Here is a 25000-nt window from a genome sequence, read left to right as displayed (position 1 = left end):
ACACCAAATTGGAGATGCTTTTGATGACAGCAGCTGTGATTGGGTGGGAGGCGTTGGGCTAGAGTAGGGTAGGGTTGGTTTCCACTACATTGAACAGCTGAGAAAGTGGTAGTAGCAGGGAGAGGAGGTTAGGGAAGGAGAGAGAGAGAGAGGGAGAGAGAGAAAGGGTAATGAATACTGAGAGATGAGGAGGAGGAGGAGGAGGAGAATGATTACAGAGATGAAGATGGCCATGGTGGGAATGAGAGAACATGAAGCTAAGAGTCCTGTGAGAGAAAGAGACATAGAGCGAGAGAGAGAGAGAGATCTAAGTGAAAAGAGGAAAAAGTGATGGGCGGGAATTTAAGGAATGTTAGTGAAAATGACTAGATTCATGTCCAGGTGTTTCAACTCTCCACTCATCACAGAAGATGAGTAAATATTTACGATAGCTATTAGTTATTATCATCTTATAATAATTCTGTTTGTCGTTGCATTACTTAACCTGTCGGTAAAGCTTTCGCATGATTAGTTAAAAAGAAAGAGAGGAGAAAGAAAAAGGAGAGAGAAAAAGAGGGAGAGAGAAGCATCCATGATGTGAGGTGAGGGGAATAGAATATTTATTACATGGTTAACAAAGTTAGCTGAAGGTAGAGGAGGAGAGTTAAAAATGTAATTTTAGCCGAGGGTGATGTTCTGATGATGAGGTTAAAGAAAAGCAGAGAGAGAGAGAGAGAGAGATGATGATGATGATGATGGTGGTGGTGGTGGTGCCACATAAAAGGCATTACTGCTGGTGCCTCGTAAAAGGCATTAGTGCTGGTGCCACGTAAAAGGTATTAGTGCTGGTGCCACATAAAAGGCATTAGTGCTGGTGTCACGTAAAAGGTATTAGTGCTGGTGCCACATAAAAGGCATTAGTGCTGGTGCCACGTAAAAGGCATTAGTGCTGGTGCCACGTAAAAGGCATTAGTGCTGGTGCCACGTAAAAGGTATTGGTGCTGGTGCCACGTAAAAGGTATTAGTGCTGGTGCTACGTAAAAGGCATTAGTGCTGGTGCTATGTAAAAGGTATTGGTACTGGTGCCACATAGAAGGCATTAGTGCTGGTGCCACATAAAAAGCACTGGTGATCATGCCACATAAAAAAACCACTGGTAATGGTGTCATGAAAAAGAAGCTGCCAGTACACTCTGTAAATTGGTTGACATTAAGAAGTGCATCTAGCTGTAGAAACCATTCTAAAGCAGACTGTGAAACCTGGTGCAGGCCCTGGTCTTGCCAGTTCCTGTCAAACAGTCCAACCCATGCCAGCATGGAAAACAGAGGTTAAACAATTATTATCATTATTATTATTGTTATTATTATTATTATCATTATTATTATTATTATTATTATTATTATTATTATTATTAAGGCAGCTTGCTGGTAGAGTCATTAACATGCCAAGCAAAATGCTTAGCAGTTTTTTCATTTGTTTTTATGTCCCGAGTTCAAATTCTACCGAGGTCAACTTTGCCTTTTTCAGGATCAATGAAATAAATACCAGTTGAACACTGGGATCAATGTAATCAATTTAACTCCTCCCCTGAAATTGCTGGCCTTGTGCCAAAATTTGGAACCAATATATAAGGTGATGAGCTCACAGAATTGTCAGCATTGCCGACAAAACGCTCAGCAACACTTCATCCATCTGTATGTTCTGAGTTCAAATTCTGCTCTGGTGGATTTTGATATTCATCCTTCCAGGGTCAATGAAATGAGTACCAGTCGAGTACTGGAGTCAATGTAATCTTGACTAATACCCTCCCCCAAAATTTCAAGCCTTTTGCCTGTAACAGAAAGTTGTTGTTGGTGGTGATGATGATGATGATGTAAGAGTGAACTGACAATTTTGAATTTCTGTTGCAGGGTTGTGTTGGTTTTGTTGGTCTTGGCAATATGGGAGCACATATGGCTCGTAACCTTATAAAGAAGGGACATTCTCTTGTGGTATTTGATCTCTCAGAATCGGCCTGTAATTCTTTGAAGGAAGCTGGTAATGTATTCTGTATCTTACGTGGTTTTCTTTTTACACCTTATACATTTCCTTATTGTCTCCGCATTCATACAACAAAAGTTGGGAAAACCCAGCGATATAGTGTGTATACACACACGCACACACACATCATCATCACATTCATTATTTTTTACCATCCACTTTTCCATGAGTAATGTCAGTGTGTGGAGGCACATGGCTTTGTGGTTAGGGCAGCCAAGTGGTTTACGTACTTTTCATGTTCATTCGCACATTTAGAGTTTTTTTAAATCGTATTTTACTATATTTTTAATATACCTTTTAATATATTCTTTTATATATAATTTTTATTTATTTAAATTTTTTTTCTTTTTGATTTTTTTTTTTTTATATTTCATTCACCCATCTTGGCAGAATCTTCCATTAAGTATGTTTTGCTTTCATATCGCTTCACACCTGTCCTCTATTTAAACGTAAACCTCTTGGCTACACAGTTCAATCAATGCCTGATGAACTTACTTATGTATGTGAAACTATTAGTAATGCATATATATATGATGATGATGCTTTTCAGTAGTTTTACACTTTTTTTTACAAATTTTTTTCTCCATGCTGTATAGTCTGTTTTTTTTTTTTACTCCTCATCCCTACCACAATTAAATTCTTTTATACAATTTCTCTCCCCAGGTGCCAAAATAGCCAGCAGCCCTGCAGCAGTGGCCGAATCATCACAGAAAATTGTCACAATGTTACCCAGCAGCCCTCATGTGAAAGCTGTGTATTGCGGACCTGGTGGGATTTACAGGTATGATAACCTATCCTCATTGTCATCATTTTACATCCATTTCTCTTGCATGCACTGATTAATAGTGTATGTGTGTGTGTGTGCTTGATCATCATTATAATGTCCACCTTTCCATGCTTCCATGGATCAAATGGAATTTGTTGAGGCAGGTTTTCTACGGCCAAATTGCCCTTCATATCACCAACCCTCACCTGTTTCCCATGGAAGAGAGGAAACAAACAACCTCGCTTGTATGACAGTGATGTTCATTTTCAACCATCACATGATGTCTAAACAAGGGTACACCAAACCATAAACATACACACACATACTCAAACCTATATACCTATGTGTGTGTGTGTGTGTGTTTATATATATGTATATATACATGTGTGTGTGTATGTGTATATCATTATCATCATTTAACGTTCCTTGTCCATGCTAGCATGATTTGGCAGTTTGACCAGAGCTGAACCTTTTAACCCTTTCAGTACTGTATTTATTTTGAGATGTCTTATGTTTGTTTCAATTACTTTAAATATAACAAAGAATTTAGTAAAATAACTTAGTTATCATTCAGCTAGTGTTAGGAACATAAATTGTGACTAAGGTTTGGTGGAAGATTTTAATTGAAAACTTATGAAAACAAAACATTTGTACTCAGAGCCAGTTTCAACTGGGTTGGTAACGAAAGGGTTAAGTGAGATGATAGAGGTCTGTGAAACCTTGGGGTCACTGCTGTTCATAGTGGCCCTCTCAGACATGCCCTTGGCTGCTCAGATAGCCACCCTTGCTAGTTATGTAGATGACACAAAAGTCTATCAGACAATATAAAATCCTGGAAGTATTGCACATCTGCAATGGGAGTTGGACGCAATATACAGGTGGGCTGAGGACAACAACATGCAGTTTAATGTAGGAAAATTCCAAACCCTAAGCTACCAGCATACAAAACTAAACGACATGCAGACTGGATACACTGGCCCAGGAGGAATTGAAACACCTGAATCTGGATCAGTGCTTGACCTGGGCATTGACATGATCCTTAACCATATCAGTAAGCATGTAGTACTCCACAGCAGAAGTGTTACGACCAATCCTTCTGGTGGTGTAAAGCACTCATGGTGGTGCTGACAAGCTGGGGAGCTGCACCAGACTCCAATCTGATTTGGCGGAGTTTCTACAGCTGGATGCCCTTCCTAACACCAACCACTTTCCTGAGTGTGCTGGGTGTTTTTACATGGCACCATACAGGCACATTTACATGGCACCGCACATGCACTTCTACATGGCACCACACAGGCACTTCTACATGGCACTGCACAGGCACTTCTACATGGCACCGCACTGATGCTTTACATGGTCCCACACTGGCACTTTATGTAGCTCCCACATGGGCATTTTTAAACAGCACCACAGGCACTTTTACTTGACACCACCTCAAGTGCTTTCACCCACAATAGATCAGTCTTAACACTTCTCCTGCAGAGTACTGGTCTTCTTGAGTATGGCAAGTGCCAGGTATCTCACTCCTTTGTCATCTCACCTGAAAGATTCAGCATCTTGAGGTCATTCTTCAGTACTTCATCACTTTGTGTGTGTAATATTTTTCATGTCTGTATTCAGTCATGTCACTTTCTTTTTTTTTTCTTTTTTTTTTTGTTCCACAGTAAATTTCAAAAAGGAACTTTGTTAATGGACAGCAGCACCATTGACCCAGCTGTGTCTCAGGAGATGGCTGAAAAAGCAGAAGAGTTGGGTGGAGTGATGGTCGACTCCCCAGTCTCTGGAGGTAACATTGTAATGTAGTCTATTTAATTATTATAATAATAATAATGATTATTATTATAATAATAATAATGATTATTATTATTATTATTCATCGTTTAACATCCGCTTTCCATGCTAGCATGGGTTGGAGGATTTTACTGAGGGCTGGCAAACCAGATGGCTGCACCAGGCTCCAATCTTGATCTGGCAGAGTTTCTACAGCTGGATGCCCTTCCTAACGCCAACCACTCCGAGAGTGTATTATTATCATTATTATTATTATTATTACAAACTTGTACAAAAACAAGGGGAAGAAGTGTGTACATGATTATCACAAGGGAATAAGTTTGTTATGCATAGCTGGAAAAATTCTTGCGAGACTGATCCTTAACCGCATCAATAAGCATGTATCCTGAATCCCATTGTGGATTTCAGGCTGGGAGTGGCACAGTTGACAGGATTTTTGCCCTTTGACAAGTTTAAAAAAAAACACACATGAGCAAAATACTGACTTGTGCATGGTCTTTGTCAACTTGACCAAGGCTTTTGATACAGTGAATTATGAGGAACTTTGGAAAATTTTGTCAAAAGTTGGTCTTCCTGATGAAATGGTAAGGCTAATAGTATCTCTGCACAAAGGAATGAAGGCAACAGTGATATCTAGCAGTTAATGTTGTCACGCATTTTCTTATGCCACTAGAACCAAACAGGGTTGTTTTAGCTCCTGTACTTTTTTACCTTATTCTTTTCAATGATGCCCCATAATGCTTTTCGGGATTATCATAAAGGTGTAAAATTCCAGTTTCACACATGAGTTGGTCTACTAAACCTAAAAGGGCAAAGTTTTCAGATCAAAGAAAAAGATCAAGGAAATGTTTCCATGTGGCTTACTCTTTTACTCGTTTCGAGCAAATCGACCCCAGGACTTATTCTTTGTAAGCCCAGTACTTATTCTATCAGTCTCTTTTGCCAAGCCATTAAGTTACGGGGATGTAAACACACCAGCATTGGTTGTCAAGCAATGTTGGGGGGACAAACACAGACACACAAACGTCTTCATACACACATACATATATATACACATATATATACATATATATGACAGGCTTCTTTCCGTTTCCGTCTACCAAATCCACTCACAAGGCTTTGGTCGGCCCAAGGCTACAGTAGAAGACACTAGTAGGTGCCATGCAGTGGGACTGAACCCAGATCCATGTGGTTCATAAGCAAGCTACTTTCCACACAGTCACTCCTACTCCTATATACTGTTTGCTAATGATTGCACTCTGATTTCTCATACATTTGAGGGAATTCAGAAAATGGTCAACAGGCTTGCTGTGGCAGCTCATGCATATGGACTGACTATCAGCATCAAGAAGACCAAAGTTTATTCCAACAAAAGCCTGGGGGCAGAACATACTCAAGATTCAAATGTGATGATTGGCAACAAAGCCACTCAAATGAGTCAGATCATTTAAATATCTTGGAAGTACAGTAAACTTTAACCCTTTTGTTACCAACCCGGCTGAAACTGGCTCTGGCTCTGAGTACAAATGTCTTGTTTTCATAAGTTTTGAATTAAAATCTTCCACCAAACCTTAGTCACAATTTATGTTCCTAACACTAGCTTAATGATAACTAAGTTATTTTACTAAATTCTTTGTTATATTTAAAATAATTGAAAGAAACAGAACATCTCAAAATAAATACGGTAACGAAAGGGTTAAGAGTAATCTTGATGACAAAATCGATGTTAGAATATCTAAGCCTTCAAGTGCTTTTGGAAAACTTTCCTATCATTTGTGGGATGAACACGGTGTCGGTCTGGAAACTAAAATATGTGTATACAAATCTTGTATTTTGAGCACATTTTTTATGGGACAGTAGCTTAGACTCCCTACTACAGACATATAAAGAAACTTGAAACCTTCCACATGTGCTGTCTGCACAATATCAGCAACATAAAATGGCAAGATAAAATATCAAATATCAAAATCTTAGCCAAATGTGGTTTCTCCAATAACAAAAGCATACTGCTGAGAATTCAGTTCAAATGAGTAGGATATGTTCGAATGAAAGACAACCGCATTCTGGAAATATTTTGTATACCAACAAGTAGAGGGATACCAGGGTAAAGGAAGACCCATCTTTAGGAATAAGGGACAAGCTGAAGCAATTACTAAAGTCTCTACAGCTTAATTTGACATCTTGGGAAAGTCATTGCTTAGATCAATCTTCATGGTGTAAAATGTGTCATGAAGTATCCAAACAACTTCAGTTGGAACAAGAGAACAATGAAAGAATTACATCCTGAAATCAACAGACACGTTTGTCCAGTTCCAAGTAAGATCACAATCATCAGTGTCCCCATTGTGACCTCATAGCAAAATCCATACCTGGACTTGCAAAGTGATGCTGGGGTACAAACATACAGAGCCCAATATACCCATCACAACTACCCATTTGAATACCACCATGGCCTACTCTGGTGGTGGACTTAACCCATCAATATGTTTAACATCGCCGTCAAGTATTTTGAATACCTTTAGTAGAGTCCACTTCATTTCAAGCATTCAGACTATGCTTCTAGTTTGAGGATAACCCTCTCCATTTCCAAGCACAATAAATAAATGGTAATTTCTTTGCTAATTCCATTGTCTTTTCAACAGGTATTCTTGCTGCCAGGGACGCTCTCCTAACATTTATGGTTGGTGGAACTGAAAGTGGTTTTGCCGAGTCAAAAAAAATACTTGACCTCATGGGAAAGAATGTTATCCATTGTGGTCCCAGTGGCACTGGACAGGTTGGTTTCTTTCTTTCTTTCTTTCTTTCTTTCTTTGTAATTATGTATCAGAATATCTCCTCTCTCACATCATTATTATTATTATTACCAGCATCGCCTTACTGGCATGTGAACAAAACATTTGAGCGAGGTCGTTGCCAGTGCCGCTGGACTGACTCTTGTGCAGGTGGCACGTAAAAAACACCATTTCGAGCGTGGTCGTTGCCGGTACCACCAGACTGGCCCTCGTGCCGGTGGCATGTAAAAGCACCCACTACACTCTCGGAGTGGTTGGCGTTAGGAAGAGCATCCAGCTGTAGAAACTCTGCCAGATTAGACTGGAGCCTGGCGCAGCCATCTGGTTCGCCAGTCCTCGGTGAAATCGTCCAACATTTAACGTCCGCATGGAAAGCGGACGTTAAATGATGATGATGATGATGATTATTAGGGTTGAAAGCTGACACAATCATTAGCATGTTGGACAAAATGCTTAACTACATTTCTTGCAGTATTTTGAGTTCAAATCCCACTATGGTTGACTTTACCTTATATCCACCCAGGGTTGATACCATAAAGATTACATTGACACCAGTCAAGTATTGGTGTCAATGTAATGGACTTATCCCTCCCACTAAATGTAATGGACTTAACCCTCCCACTAAAATTTCAGGCCTTGTGCCTATAGGATTAGTGGCAGGGAAGGGCAACAATGTTCTCAGGGTGACTCTGGGCACCAATGAAAAAGAACTGGTTTGTCTGTTCTGGAGGACTTTTCAGTCAAGAACTCTCATGGATAATTTTCAGATGTCCTTGGCCTGCCAATGCTACTGGTTCGAAGATTAATTCTACAGGCACGGTTGTTCTGTCGGACGGGTTTGGCCGAAGTGCATGCAGAGTGACAAAACCATTCTGCACGCACTCATTCAGTGTCCGGGCATGGCTGACTTGTGGGGGGTTATGTCAAACAGCTGCTGTCATTTTTTTTTTTCTTTAATATTTCAGGCTGCCAAAATCTGTAACAATATGCTGTTGGCTATTTCCATGATTGGAACATCGGAGGCCATGAATTTAGGGATCAAGTAGGTTGATGACCCTTGCCAGCTTTAATTGTTTTTCTCTTGTTTGGTTTATTTATTTATTTATTGCTAGTCTGAACGTTATTTCTTGTAGCCGTGTGTGTGTCTGTGTGTGTGTGTGTGTGTGCGTGTGTACGGAGAGTATATGTGTAGTATATGTATATGTGCCATATCTGTGTGTGTGTACATATGTGTGTCTGTATACAGTGTATATGTGCAGTATCTGGCTGTGTGTGTATACAGAGTGTGTATGTACAGTACCTGTGTGTGAATGTTTATGTGTGTGTATATGCAATGTGTGTATTTCTGTTTCATTTGCTTATCTATCTCTCTTTCTCTCTCTCTTTCTTTCTCTCTTTTTCTCTCTCCCTTTCTCCCTTCACCACACATCACTAACAGCTTGGTATTAATTGTCCAGTCAATATCATTGACACCATCACCCCCAGCCACACTAACAAGCTCACAGACAGGGACAGATGCACACACACACACACACACACACACACACACACACACACACACACACACACACATGCACAGATTGACTTCTATGCATAAGTACACACATACAAGATGACTTTCATACACACACATACACACACATGCATTCATATGCGTGCCTATATGCATGATCTCATGCATACACACACACACATACACAGTATACACACTCACACTCATGTACACACGCAAACACACACACACATACTGAATAACTTGCACACACATATACACACTCTCCCCCATACATAGATTCATATATGCACACACATATATACACAAGCTCTCTTGCATACAAACGCACACAGGATCTCAAGAACTTGCAAATCTACACACCCTCGCTCACGCATTATCTCTTCTTCCATTACCTCCTCCTCCTCCTCTGACCACCATCACTTCCCCCACACACACACAGTCAACTCCATCTGCTCCGTTTCAGATGAAGTGTCACATCAATACTACCACTACAACCTACACCACCGCAAGCACCAATTATGCCATCACCACTACTGCAACCACCACTACTACCTAAACTACCACCACCACTACTGCAGCCTATACTAATCATCTACTACATCCCTACCATTACTCTCACCTTCACTGTAAGAAATTAAAACAGCCCTTATTGATCTTGTTGCACCTTACCACCATCACTGCCACCAACACAACCATGCTATTACCCCCAACACTACACCACACTACAACCACCACAACACTACTATTACTATACACTACTGGCAATGCTACTACCATACACCAGCACCAGCACACCACCACAAACCATATACTATAAGGTGGCAAGCTGGCAGAAACATTAGCATGCAGGACGAAATGCTTCCAAAATACAGAATTTTCTCAACAATGCCAACAGTAAAAGATATTTTATGTGACACATTCTACCACTATACGAAGTTTGAAAGTTGTTTAGTTACAAAAAATTACTTTTTAAATTTGTCGGTCAAATGGTAAAGATCCCCTAAAATTGCTGGTCCTCTGCCAAAATTTGAAACCATTAAGAACCCTGACTTTCAGCCAGATACAACTGAGACAAGTTTTATTAATCTAATAAAATACAGGTACTGTAAATGCAGTAAAAGAAAATTCTTTATTGCAGTTTGAAAAGTAACAAGTTATATTAGCTCCATTTTTCATTTTTTTTTTTTTTTTTGCAAGAAAGAAAAAGGAGGCTGCGACAACCAAAGCCTCCACCACAGATCCCTTGTGAACTGTGCAAGAATCGGTCACATTAGTCATCAGAGGCACAAACATGGACAGAGGGGAAGAAGTGGTCAAGAAGAAACCAAATAAATTATCTCTATATATATAAATGGCAAAATGTCTGTCTGTGTGTGTGTGTTCCTTTATACAGAACCACAATTTTTCAGTTAGAGGGCTTGCACTTTATATGGTCATTCAAAGACGTCCAAGGGTGGTCGTGCACATTTTTACATTTCCCCAGTCACCCCGCAAAGCCATTAAAAAAATCAAGAGAAGTGACTTTTTTGCGAATTTTCTATCCAAAACCCAATCAAAATGCTCGAAACTTGATACGCCAGTTGAATGCCAGCTAGGTGTATGTGATTGGTCAGAGATTTGGACAGTATTCGCGTGTATGTGCACACGCACGCAGCTGTTTATGCATGCACTAGCATTATGACCCGGCGTTGCCAGGTCATAGTGCTAGTCAGACATATGATAAAACGCCAACGATTTTAGATACAGTAGAAACTTTCTTTCTGTTAATGACAGCTAACACAAATTAGCAGAAATTTTCTTGACTAATTAGGAACATGTTTTTCAGTTGCATCAAACATATTTATAAGTTTGAAAATTTAATAACTGCCTGAAAGCTAATTCTGAAATGGAAAATCAATTAAAATACATATGAAGCTATGTTAAAAACCATTTATTAAAACAGATATATCTTGCAAAAAACTTGCATAGGCAAGTGCTACCAGTCAAAAACTCCGCATACTGGAAGCCAGCAAGTGTATGGGGTCATCAGGAGAGAATGCTCGCCGTTTCGGGGCCTACCTCTTGACGGCATCAATGCACACTGGCCCCCCTCACTGATATGAGGCCCCGCTTGCTAGATCAACTGGTTATCAAATAAAGCTTAATATCCTTCGAGCCATCGCTCATCCTCTCTTTTTAACCAAATCCAGTGGCTAGCCTTCTCCACTGTAGGTTGGATATCGATCATGGTGGTATTGACATTACGATGAGTTAGGCCTAGCGATAACAACAGTCGTCTTACACTGTGTCCAACGAACCCTCTACGTCCAACTTCGATTGGAAAATGTTCCGCTTTCCAGCCTGCGTCTTCACATTCCTCAAGGAGGTTTACATAATGGTTAAATTTTCGAGCCCGAGCGGCGTCCATATTATCTTCATGAGGAACCGTTAACTCAACTATATTTACAACTTTCCTTCTTTCACACCACATCAAATAATGGTTTTTCATGTTACACGAGTTAAGTTGCATGTCCTGGAACCAATGACTGATATAAATTGAGATATGCCACTGTATTGATCTCTCCCTCTCTCTCTCTCTCTCTCTCTCACTCATTTATATCTAATTAATATCTCTGTGTTTCTCTTTCTCTCAAACTAGACTTGGATTGGATGCAAAAATGCTGGCTAGCATCTTGAACGTGAGTTCTGGCCGCTGTTGGTCAAGTGAGATGTACAACCCTGTACCAGGGGTTAAAGAAGGTGTCCCTTCCAGCAATAACTATAAAGGCGGGTTTGGAACAGCATTAATGCTTAAGGTTTGTCACATTCTTATCAGTTCCTATGAATAAAAACTAAGGTCTTTTTGGGTTTTTTTTTTATAAATGCTGACATATCTATATTGTTAAAAAATGGTTCCCATTGCAAACATCTAATTCTGGGTTCGGTTCCACTGTGCTTGACCATGGGCAAGTATCTTCTACAATACCCTTTGGTTGACCAATACCTTATCAGTGGAATTTTGTTGAAGGAAACTGTGAGAAGCTCATCACACACATTCACCCACCTAATACCCCCCCTTTTTTTTTAACTTTTGCTCATTTTAGTGATTTGACTGTGGCCAATTTTAGTCAAACAAATTGAGCCCAGTACTTTTTTTTTTGTTTGTTTGGTATTTATATCATTGGTCTTTTTCGCTAAACTACTAAGTTACAAGGATGTAAACACACCATCACTGGTTGTCAAGCAGTGGTGAGGAACAAACAAACACATACTGAAAGAGATACACACACACTGTATATATACATATATATATAGATAGATAGATATAACAATAATTAAGGGTTTAGCAACAAGTTGCTTAACCACATACTGAAAAATTTAGAAATAGCACCCAAAAGACCATTATTTCTTTTCGCTACAAAATATGACTCCACAGATAACCCTATCTGTAACTCACACAGTGCCAGTGTGACCCAAAACGACATCATTGAGAAGAAGCTCCTTAACTGCAGAGCCACTCCTGTGACTAAAAGGAACAAAATCTAATTAACTTCATTATGCTAACAAGACATATTTCAATCTTTTATTACATTCATCATCATCATTTAATATCCATTTTCCATGCTGCCCCCTGTCTGTTTTGGCATGGCTTCTATGGCTGGATGCCCTTCCTAACACCACAAACCACTTTACAGAGTCTACTGGGTGCTTTTACGCAGCACCAGCATGGGTGCTTTTTACATGACACCAGCACCTATGAACCCGCAAGATTAGGGATGTTCATTTAGGGAGGGACTGAGATGTGCTCAGTTGCAGGGGACAAGCTTGAATGCAAGGACAACCATGCTTTTACTTAGCTTGACGTGTCTCTTCAAGCACAGCAAATCACCAGGGGTCTCAGTTCCTTGTCATCCCTTTTGTGGGTCCCAATGTCAGTAGATCCTTTCTCACCACTTCATCCCATGTGTTCCGGGTCTACCCTTTCTACATATTTGCTCTACAATTAGAGATCAGCACCTCTTGACACAACCGTCTTCATTCATACACATTACATGGCCATACCATTGCTGTCTTCTCTTTTACACACCATATCTGGCGCTATGTATATCCAGTTATTTTTGTTGTTACCCTTTTTTTTTTTTCTGTCTCCAGGATCTTGGTCTGGCACAGAATGCTGCTGGCGCAACTCAATCCCCGACACCACTTGGTGGAATGGCCTTAAATTTGTACAGAATTATGTGTAACAACGGCTTTTCTGAAATGGATTTTTCATCTGTCTACAAGTTCCTGCAAAAAAGGGAATCCAGCTAAGTACACCATTACCAATAGTGTCAGAAACAGCAACAGCACCATCAAGAATAGCAAAACTACCCCTGCCCCCTAATACCACCAGACTGACACCGTCAACAACACTACTACCAGCTACACCAACAACACCAACAGCTCAGTTGTCAGGAATAGCAGCACCCATCCTCACCACCAACACCTCCACTACCAATTATATCATTGCCACTACCTACAACACTAACTCCACCATCACCACTATCAACACCGCCACCAATATGATGAGGAAGCCTCTTTGTGGTTGTTCCAACAGCTAGAAATAGCAATCAAATCTCCACACATTGTCTGAAATAAAGATACAGCAATCATGACAGGAATTCTTTTGGTCATATCTCCTACGTCAGGTCTGACCTACCTCTTTACTACTACTACTACAACAGCACCAAAATCCACTACCTACAACGCTAATACATCGTCTTGTTATTCCACAAAGGTTGATTTTGCCTTTCATCCTTTCGGGGTTGATAAAATAAGTACCAGTTGAGTTCTGAAGTTGATCTAATCAACTTGGCCCCCTTCCCTGAAATTGCTGGCCTTGTGCCAAAATTTGAATCCAATATTAATCCCTACTTAAGGCAGCAAGCTAGCAGAATTGTTAGCACACCAGGCAAAATGTTCACTGGTATTTTGTGTCTTTACATTCTGAGTTCAGATTCTGCCAAGATTGACTTTGCCTTTCATCCTTTCAGGGTTGATAAAATAAGTACCAGTTGACTACTGGGGTTAATGTAATCAACTTACCCACTTCCCTGAAATTGCTGGCCTTGTGCCAAAATCTGAAACCATTATTTTTATCGTTATTAGGAAGGCAAGTTGACAGAATCATTAACACTCTAGGAAGTTAAGCAGATTTAAGAATGATTTGAAACCTGTTTGGTAACTCCTGTGGTATTGTTCTAATCATGAGAAAAGAAAAAATACAATTGATAAAAATTAAAACTGAAATTTTAAAAAAATTAAGAAAAATTTTTTAAGCCACTTTTTGATGTCCGGTTTGGAAAGATCAAATTCTTTAACAGAAAGGGATCTCATACATTCTTATAACTATTTTTTTTTTTTTTTTTCATTTTCTTTTCTTTTTACCTAGGACATTTTGTATTCTAATTTTGGAAAAGAATCTCAGAAAATTAATTTTGAAAAAAATTGTAAAATATCAAGACTTTTCTTTTTCTTGTTTTATGAATTTAACATTATGTGTAGCAGAAGGTGGAGGGAGGATTTATGAGTAAAAAAAATTATAAGGATAAATTTCTAAAAATACTCATTTTATAATTTTTGAAAAATTATTGTGTGAAATGAAATAAAATCGAGCTATATTCAGAAATATTCATAGTTTTGTAAAAGTTTTCAATTTATTTTTATTATTTTATTTTATTGTGAAGCAGTGAGCTGGCAACATTGTTTGCATGCCAGACAAACTGGCTATACATTCTCAGTTCAAATTCCACTGAAGTTAACCTTGCAGTTCATCCTTTTGGGGTTGATAAAATAAGTACCATTTGAACACTTATAGTGGATGGAACTTGTGGAAAAGGGAGACTCAGGAAGACATATTCTGTTGTGTCTGGGGAGAGTCATTTTCTCTGCAAGACGCACACACACACACACACACACACACACACACATATATATACATACATACACATGCATACACACATACATGCATGCATGCATAGGCTCATACACACACTGACCCACACGCATGCGCACAAACAAACAAAAAGGAACGCAGTGTAAATAACGGACAGAGTCAAGACTATTGCAAGACGCAACGAAAATTTTAGGACAATAAAAATATGAAATAAGTAGAAATTTTACCGGTGAGTGTGTTATATTATAAGGCACAAAAAGAAAATGACTCTCCCCAGACACAACAGAAATAAAAGTAAAACAAGAGGAATAACTCATGAACAAACATTTGCTGTTATCTCCCTTGACGAGAGACTGCTAATTTTTATACATTCGTGTGTAGATGAGCGAGCAAGCACGCACACGCAAAGTTTACTATTTTGTTGCATGGATCCCCGGGTGAGAACCACTGTTTTAGAGAGTGTCGATAATTATAAAAAAATTTAAAAAGCATATAGTTTCAAAAGTTCCGTTGATTACATGGTGTCTCGGTAATTAATATATACGTGTATACACGCGCGCAGGCACACACATTGTTTTTGTTTTTTTTTTCTTTTAGGAAAAGCTTTTTTACTCGATTGCTTGGAAGTGCTCAGGTCGAACCCGAGACGTTAGACATTACATAACTTCGTATAAGAATAAACAAACATTTATATAATCATTTATATTTATGATTTACGTCGGATCTTTTCGGTTTGAACGGCATTTTTTTCTAGTGGTGTCATATGAAACTCACCCATAATTATGACCCTAGTATCGATCTATTGAATTTCAATCTGTTTTAGGGTTAGAGGTGGGGGGAAGGGTATCTTCTTTTCTTCAGAAATGTAAATAAACCCAATATGTTTCTTAAACGAGGGACATATTCATACGGCACAGAATGTTTTCACCTCAATAGACGTCATTGATTTGTTGAAATTGCAGAAATTGAAGAAGAAAAACAACAAATATCTTACAAACTATAGAATTTTCTCAATAAAGCCAAGAGAAAAAGATGTTTTCTAAACACATTCTACCAGTATACGAAGTTTAAAAGTGTTTAGTTACGTAGAAATTATTTTTAAAAACTGCCGGTCAAACCGAAAAGATCCTTTACGTCAACATAATAAATCCATACATAGGCAGAACATTCAATTATATTATTCAGAAAGAAATGGGAGTTATATGAGGTAAAATTGTACATGAAAAGGGTAAATGAATAAAGGTTGATATATCGCTTCAAAATCATTTCAAATTTAAGACTAAAGGACGTTGAAATAAGGATTAAAAGTTAAAGCATACATCGAGAGTAGTGGGAAATCCTTATTATAGATCTAAAAGTTTAGAAGAGTTCCGAAGAAATGAACTCTTCTAAACTTTTAAATCCATATTTAGGATTTCCCACTACTGCCGATATATTTTATAATTTTTAATCCTTATTTCAACGTCCTTTAACCTTAATTTTAAAATGATTTTTAAGCGATATATCAACCTTTATTTATTTACGCTTTTCATGTACATTTTTACCTCATATAACTCTTATTTCAGTCATTTGACTGTGGCCATGCTGGAGCACTGCCTTTAGTCGAGCAAATCGACCCCGGGACTTATTCTTTGTATGCCTAGTACTTATTCTATTGGTCTCTAATGCCGAACTGCCAGGTGACGGTGACATAAACACAACGGCATCGGTTGTCAATCAATGCTAGAGGGACAAACACACACACACACACATAGAGAGAGAGAGAGAGGAGAGAGAGATTAATCTATATATATATATATATATATAGATAGATTATATATATAAGATAATCTATATATATATATATAGATTATATATATAGATAATCTATATATATATATATATATATATATTATAATATATAATATATATATATATATTATATATATATATATATATATATATATATATATATTATAATATATAATATTATATTATATTATATATATTATATATATTATATATATATATATAATATATTATATATATATATTATATATATATATATTATATATATATATATTATATATATATTATTTAATATATTATATATATAATATATATTATTATATATAGATTATATATATATAGATTATATATATAGATAATCTATATATAGATAAAATTATCTATATATATATATATATAGATAATCTATATATATATATATATATATATATAGATAATCTATATATATATATATATTATATATAGATGATAATTATATATATATATATATATATATATAGATAATCTATATATATATATATATTATATATATAGATAATCTATATATATATTTGAAGTAGATAAATGAATTATCTTATTACGGATAATTCAAATGATAACCGATACCTGGGTAGCAAAAATCACACTTTATATATATATATATATATATATATATATATATATATATATATATATACGACGGGCTTCTTTCAGTTCCCGTCTACCAAAGCTTTGGTCGGCCAAAGGCTACAGTAGAAGACATTGCCTAAGATGCCACGCAGTGGGACTGAACCCGGAACCATGTGGTTGGTAAGCAAGCTACTTACCACACAACCACTGCTATAATATATAAATATGTTCCTTGTCTTGTAATTGTATGTTATATCTATGTATGTATTTATTATGTTGATGTAAATCATAAATATAAATGGTTATCTAAATCTATATATTGTGTGTGTGTGTGTGTGTGTGTGTGGTGTGTGTGTGTGTGTGCATATCTTTTATTTTTTCCAGTCATGCGACTGCGGCCATGCTGGTGCATTCTTTTGTAAAGTTTTAGTTGAACTAATGATTTCCATGTAAAGATATATTCTTTTAAAAACTGGTATTTATTTTATCGGTCTCTTTTGCCGAACTGCTATGTTACGGGGTCGTAAAGAAACCAACACTGATTTTCAAGCCTTGGTAGAACAAACACAAAGACACACGCACATATAATATTCGTGTAAATTCGAGGATGTCTTATCCTCATAAGGGATTAATATATCCAAAATTTCACAGGTTTAATCCCCAACACGTTCGAGGGAAGTCTCCACGATATGTCTGGGATTATTATAAGTATTATTTAATAAAAGGTGAGAAAATGGAGAGTTGGTAAGGATGTAAATTGATTTATTAACATGGATGTGTTACCAGTGCCGGTGGCATGTAAGAGAACCTTCCGTTTCGCGACCGTTGCTAGCGCCGCCCCGACTGGCCTCGTGCTGGTGGCACGTTAAAAGCACCATCCGTTCGTGTCCGTTGCCAGCCTCGCCTGGCCCTCGTGCCGGTCGCACATAAAAAGCACCATCCGTTCGTGGCCGTTTGCCAGCTCTGTCTGGCACCTGTGCGGGTGACACGTAAAAAGCACCCACTACACTCACGGAGTGGTTGGCGTTAGGAAGGGCATCCAGCCGTAGAAACATTGCCAGATCAGACTGGGCCTGGTGCAGCCTTCTGGCTTCACAGACCCCAGTAGAACCGTCCAACCCATGCTAGCATGGAAAACGGACGCTAAACGATGATGATGATGATGTTCCAAGGTAAAGACTGAATACAAATATATTTTAAGAAAACCTGCGTACATTTCAATTCCAACCTATAAATAAATGCATAATTTCAAGAATTAGATTAAATATGTGTGTGTGTCTGTGTGTGTGTGTAATAACACACACGGGACAGGTTTCAGTTTTCGTCCAGTAAATCCACTCAGAGGGATTTGGTCGGCCCGTGGTTATAGTAGAAGACACTTACCCAACGTGCCTCGCTGTGGGATTGCGCTTGCAACCACGCATGTGGTTAGGAAACCAACTTATTTCATATTTCCTTATTGCCCACAAGGGGCTAAACATAGAGGGGACAAACAAGGAGAGAAAAAGGGATTAAGTCGATTACATCGACCCCAGTGCGTAACTGGTGCTTAATTTATCGATCACCGAGAGGATGAAAGGCAAAGTCGGCCTCGGCGGAATTTGAACTCAGAACGTAACGGCAGACGAAATACCTATTTCTTTACTACTCACAAGGGGCTAAACACAGAGAGGACAAGCAAGGACAGACAAACGGATTAAGTCGATTATATCGACCCCAGTGCGTAACTGACCGCGAAAGGATGAAAGGCAAAGTCGACCTCGGCGTAATTTGAACTCAGAACGCAGCGGCAGACGAAATACGGCTACGCATTTCGCCCGGCGTTCTGACGTTTCTGCCAGCTCGCCGCCTTAGGGAAACAAACTTCTTGTCACACAGCTATGCATGCATATACGTATGGGTGTGTGTACCCACATACATAACTTGGGTGGAGGGAAGATATCATTATACACATTGCTATAATGATACAAATACATAGATTATAAAGAGATGATCTGATCACATGCTAAATGTTTTAAATATAAATGCTAAACTTTGCTATGAAGTAAATCTATTGACTTTAGCCGTCACTGTGTTTGTAAACGAATTAAATACATTAGACACACGAGACAATCGTAAGTAACTGTCATGTTTATACGATTTAACTCTGAGCAGGAAAAGAGGGATCGATTGGACAATAGATTCAGATGTCTTTACGCGATCTCGACAGCAATCGATTACCCTACTGGAAACCATGAAATTGTATTTAAAGATATTGTTATTGTTAGGAATATAACTTAATCAAATAGACTGATTTATTGATATCAATATCAATAAATATATTCATATACAGACGTCATTGGATAATAGTTACATTGAGAGAAATAGACAGAGGCGTCATTAAATTACATATATTTATATATACGAGGGTTATACTGAAACTGTTTCAAAAGTGAGCATGACTTTATATCAGTTGTGTGTGTGTAAGCTATGCATGATCAATATAATGTATATATTTTATTTTAAAACTAACAGTCACAAATAAGGTCTTTGTAGGGCTCACCATTCATTTAAGACAAGAAGCAATTGTTACACAATACATGACACCCCATAAAACAAGGTTAGACAAGAAAATACGAAAGTACTGTAAAAGTGGGCACCTCTTATTTCATTAACTGACATAGGACGTTTAAATTGCAAATGTTGTTAGAGTAACTCTCCTTCTATACAAAAGTATAACTCAACATAATTTCCATCACAAGTGATGCGTTTGCATCAAATACTCTTTCAAGAATTCGGGGATGCACTATTGTACTCACTTCTTCACAGCCGTTTACATCCCCGTCTGTGTTATAAAATCGATGCCTCTGAAGACTGTCCTTCATGGATCGAACAGAAGAAAGTCAGAGGGCGCCAATACCATGTTGTACCGACCAGGTTTATTTTCTGATTCCTTGATTTGCAGTCAAAGATTTGTTGGGCCACGCGCTATCATAGTTAATGTAGGACACTTTGAAATTTTTGTTTGGTCTTTTCCTTCCGATGGCTTCTCTAATAAGCTTTTGTCTTTCTCAATGAACCGCTCGCTGTTCGCGGTATTGTCACTTGCGAGCTGCAGGCGGCGAGCTGGCAGAAACGTTAGCACGCCGGGCGAAATGCGTAGCCGTATTTCGTCTGCCGTTACGTTCTGAGTTCAAATTCCGCCGAGGTCGACTTTGCCTTTCATCCTTTCGAGGTCGATAAATTAAGTACCAGTTACGCACTGGGGTCGATGTAATCGACTTAATCCGTTTGTTTGTCCTCTCTGTGTTTAGCCCCTTGTGGGTAGTAAAGAAATAGGTATTGTCACTTTTCAGAAAATCAAGAGAACGATGCTCTTGTTATCTTCCTCCAAAATGGTCTTGAACTTATTAGGCCTTGGAGAGGTGTGACACCATTCCATGAACTGGGTCTTTAGTTCCCTCTCATCAAATCAGAATTCTCCCTGTAGATCAGAGCAGACTCCTACCCTTTTCTCCTTCAAATTGGATACCAACTGCCGAGGTACGCACTTCGATATCCAAAGTCCTGCACCACCTTCTGTAACGCATTGTAAACTCTGTCCAGTCGTTCAGCAACTTCGCGGATTGTGACTTGTCTGTTCGTGTGAATCATTTCATCTATTTACTGGTGATTCGTACCAGGGGTCGCTGTTGATGGTTTCATACTGCGTAGTTTGTTTTCAAAACTGCTTTCGCTTTCTTTAAACTTCTTTTATCTCTGCACGTTATTCTTGTCAGTGGTGTCATTTCTGTCAATAAGCTGCAACATTTTGTATGTATGAGAAAGCTTCTGTAGCTTCTTCATCAAGAACTCAATGACCATACGACGTTATTTCAGACTGGAACATATTGTTTGCTCTCAATGAAGAACAAGAAGAGTTACTCTACAAATATGTACAATATGAGCGACCTTTGTCAGTAAATACAAACTTCTTACGCCCGCGCTTAAATTACTTTCGACACAACCCTCGTATACACAGATGTAATTAAATCACATTGCCTTTTAGAAATATATACATTATTATATATATATATATATATATATATATATATATATATATATATATATATATATATATATATATATATCAATAATAATAAAGGGTGAAATTAATTTCACCAAGTAGATTTCGGCATGTAAAAGCTCCATTCAAGGAAGGTTTAAGTAATACTAAGTAATTAAGGGTTTAGCAACGATTTGCCTCACCACACACCGAATTTAGAAATAGCAGTCAAAGAGTTTTCGCTATTCTTTCTACTTAAAAGGGAGATCCCAGTAAAACCACAGCACTTAAAAGGCAAACAAGTAGGGAGTTTTTGTTGGGTGAGTTGTATCCAATTATGGGTGGCTTATCTGGTATTCCTTGAAGGAATCTATATATATGTATATATATGTATAAATACATGTCATTGGACTACACCGCTACACCGACTTAAATATTCAGTTTCCGCTTGCAAGTCTACGTCTTCGCCGTCAGATAGAAATACGTCCAAGTCACGTTGGAATTCTGCACTAAAGACCATCTCAAGGATATTGTCATCGATCACTGGAAGACTGTACGGTATCCCGATCTCGTTTCCCTCCGCCAAGGCTTCAAGGACGCAGTCTACTTTATGTTCAAGGTCGTATAACCATTCGGGAAGATCTGAAATCTGAACTTTCCCCGGAAATGGTTCATTTTGTATGTCTTCTTCCTGAGAGCTGTCCTCATTGATATGGTTATCAGCCATTAGGATGAAAATATTCAATGTTTTTTGGGGTTTTTTTTATGTTTGTGTGAAACCCCTGTGACTAATGTAGAAGGGATTAATTTAATTTAATTCTTGTTTTCTTGTTTTTTCTCCTATTTCTTCGCTCAGAAACTTGGTTGTATAATTTGGCAACCTAGAAAACAAAAAACAGAATTTGGAATTATTATTATTGTTGTTGATATTATTATTATTATTATTATTATTATATTATTATTATTATTATTATTATTATTATCATCATCACTTTCATCATCAACATCATCATCGTTATCATCTTTTAACTTGTTTCAGTCATTAGACTGCGGCCATGCTGAGGCACCACGTTGGAGACGTTTAGTCAAACAAATCGACTCCAGGATTTGTTTTTTAAGCCTATTCTATCAATGGGGATGTAAACACACCAATACCAGTTGTCAAGCGGTGATGGGGAGCAAACACAGATACACACACACACACACACACACACACCACACACACACACACACACACACACACACATACATATATACGACGGTTTTCTTTCAATTTCCGTCTACCAAATCCACTCACAAGGCTTTGGTTGGCCCGAGGCTATAGCAGAATACACTTCCCCAAGGTGCTACACAGTGGGACTGAACCCGCAACCATGTGGTTGGGAAGCAAGCTTCTAACCACACAGCCACGCTTTATTATTACCATAATCATAAAGGCGGCGAGCTGGCAGAAACGTTAGCGCGCCGGGCGAAATGCTTAGCAGTATTTCGTTTGCCGTTACGTTCTGAGTTCAAATTCCGCCGAGGTCGACTTTGCCTTTCATCCTTTAGGGGTCGATAAATTAAGTACCAGTTACGCACTGGGGTCGATGTAACCGACTTAATCCGTTTGTCTATCCTTGTGTGTCCTCTCTATGTTTGGCCCCTTGTGGGTAGTAAAGAAATTGGTATTTGTCTGCCGTTACGTTCTGAGTTCGAATTCCGCCGAGGCCGACTTTGCCTTTCATCCTTTCGGGGTATATAAATTAAGCACCAGTTGTGTACTGGGGTCGATATAATCGACTGGAATCCTCCCCCAAAATTTCGAACCTTGTGCCTGGAAAAGAATCGTTAGCACGCTGGACGGAATGTTTAGCGGTATTTCGCCCATCGCTACGTTCTGAGTTCAAATTCCGCCAAGGTTGACTTTGCCTTTCATCCTTTCGAAGTCGAGAAAATAAGTACCAGTTGAACAATGGGGTCGATATAATCGACTCATCCCCTCCCCCCAAAATTGCTGCTCTTGTAGACAGATTTGAAGCCATTATCTTTATCATCATCATCACCTTTTTTTTTATTATCATATTACTATTTGATATTGTTTATGATTTAAAAATACAGTGACAGTTATTTCTTGAGGATAGGGATTCCTAATTCAAAAAGAAGACTAGGTATAATTTGGGAGGAGGAGGGGAAGAGGGGGGAGGCTAAAATACTGTGTTGAAAACCAAACAAAATATATACGAAGATATTTCGTTAAACCATTCTACGTGCATTTCATTAACATAAAGTTATTATTAGTACCAATGCAACTCACATAATCAGGACCTATTGCCAAATCCTCAGAGATTTGTAACTATCATCAATATATATATATATATAATATGATGCGTGTTTTTGTGTATATACTTTTTTGCGAGTTACGCTTTAACATCTGAAACTGTTGAATTTGTTCCACTTTGTAAGATTATTTTCTAAATCATTCGACATGAGTTGGAGTCGTTCTGTTTATGTGTGTATTTGTTTCATAATGCTTAATGAAACAATTTGAAATTTTCTAAATTAACCAGTAGTATTTCTACTTTCTTACTGTAACAGCGTCTCTAGTTAGTTGTTCGGTTTGTCTTTTGTATTTGAAAGTTCATTCTGCCTTCTTCATGTTTAAGTAATGTCTTAATATTCATAAATTTTGACGATTTGCTGTGCACTGCAACATTTATAAAATATTTCTTCATCATTACTGTTACCCGAACAGTTCTTTTAAGGTAAGTTTCTGCTTATTCTACAGAACAGAAACACTTTATTCTGAGCTGATTTTTTTTCCACTAAGACCAATAAAAATCCTTCTCTCTAAATTTTCAAGAAGGTTTCTGTTTACTTTCTGGAGTTTTTCTTATTGTTTTTTATATTCAGAAGTTCATTTTCCTATCTTCATTGTCTCATAATGTTTTAATGTTTATAAATTCAGACAATTAACCCGTATCGCCGCAATAGTCATAAGAAATTTCGATGCTACTTTAATCTGCGGTCTACCGCAATGTCTGTAGTCTACGATGTGAAATTACCTAATCTGGGTTAAGGTTAGAATTAGGTTAAGGAACACTTTGAAATTACAGATTGAAAATTCAGAAGGCCATGGTATATTAGTACTTTCTCATGTTTACACAAGAAATATTGTTTTTCATTAACTTCCGTAGCTGTATACTATTTTGAGAGTGATAAATGTAATTTCAATATTTTCCTGTTATTTTGGCATTTACTTACTCATCCTCTAATTATCAACTTTCATCTGGTAACTTCTTCAACAATAACTCTGTCGTTATTGATGGCTCGGATACTCTAGTACTTAATATTACTGGAGTGGAAAGATAAAAGAATTCACCATCGTGGAGATAGTGATGTAGAAGAACTGGTGGAAGCTTTTTAGAAATACTACAGTCGCTGGTCATCTAGACGGTGTGAAATCTGTCATCTTTTATAACCAATAATTTAAAGTGTAAAAGTTATACGCCTCTGACGATTTGATGATAAGTTTTGATTATATAATAATCACCTTATGTTAATAAAACGCACGTAAGATGATGTCACTGAATATCTTATATACAATCATTCATGTTTTGCTTTGTTTTTTCACATATAATCTATGTAACACTCAAACTCGGATTTCATAACAAAGAATACAATTGCAACACACGAGCGAAAATATACATGAAGTTCTAAATACCAGTCAAGCAATTTCTGTTTACATATACAGAATACTGTGTGAGAATCATAACAATATTTACAAATCTTAATATTTTTT

At 37.8% G+C, this 25000-nt stretch overlaps 2 protein-coding genes across 6 annotated transcripts in view; one reads left to right on the top strand and one right to left on the bottom strand.

The window, feature by feature from the left end:
• LOC115221100 (3-hydroxyisobutyrate dehydrogenase, mitochondrial) overlaps positions 1-13589 on the top strand; it is a 28130-nt gene extending 14541 nt beyond the window's left edge. The window contains exons 3-9 of the mRNA XM_029791315.2: positions 1890-2016; positions 2683-2800; positions 4450-4571; positions 7219-7352; positions 8334-8410; positions 11523-11679; positions 13016-13589. Of these exons, the coding sequence (XP_029647175.1) occupies positions 1890-2016; positions 2683-2800; positions 4450-4571; positions 7219-7352; positions 8334-8410; positions 11523-11679; positions 13016-13174 (894 nt within the window). The 3' untranslated portion in view covers positions 13175-13589. The remainder of the gene's footprint in view (positions 1-1889; positions 2017-2682; positions 2801-4449; positions 4572-7218; positions 7353-8333; positions 8411-11522; positions 11680-13015) is intronic.
• Positions 1-25000, bottom strand: part of LOC115221048 (transient receptor potential cation channel subfamily M member 2-like) — a 706843-nt gene that overhangs the window by 181495 nt on the left and 500348 nt on the right. The window lies entirely within an intron of this gene.

This window comes from Octopus sinensis, linkage group LG17, assembly GCF_006345805.1.
Source record: "Octopus sinensis linkage group LG17, ASM634580v1, whole genome shotgun sequence".
Lineage (NCBI taxonomy): Eukaryota > Metazoa > Mollusca > Cephalopoda > Octopoda > Octopodidae > Octopus > Octopus sinensis.
This window is presented reverse-complemented; position numbering and strand designations above follow the sequence as displayed.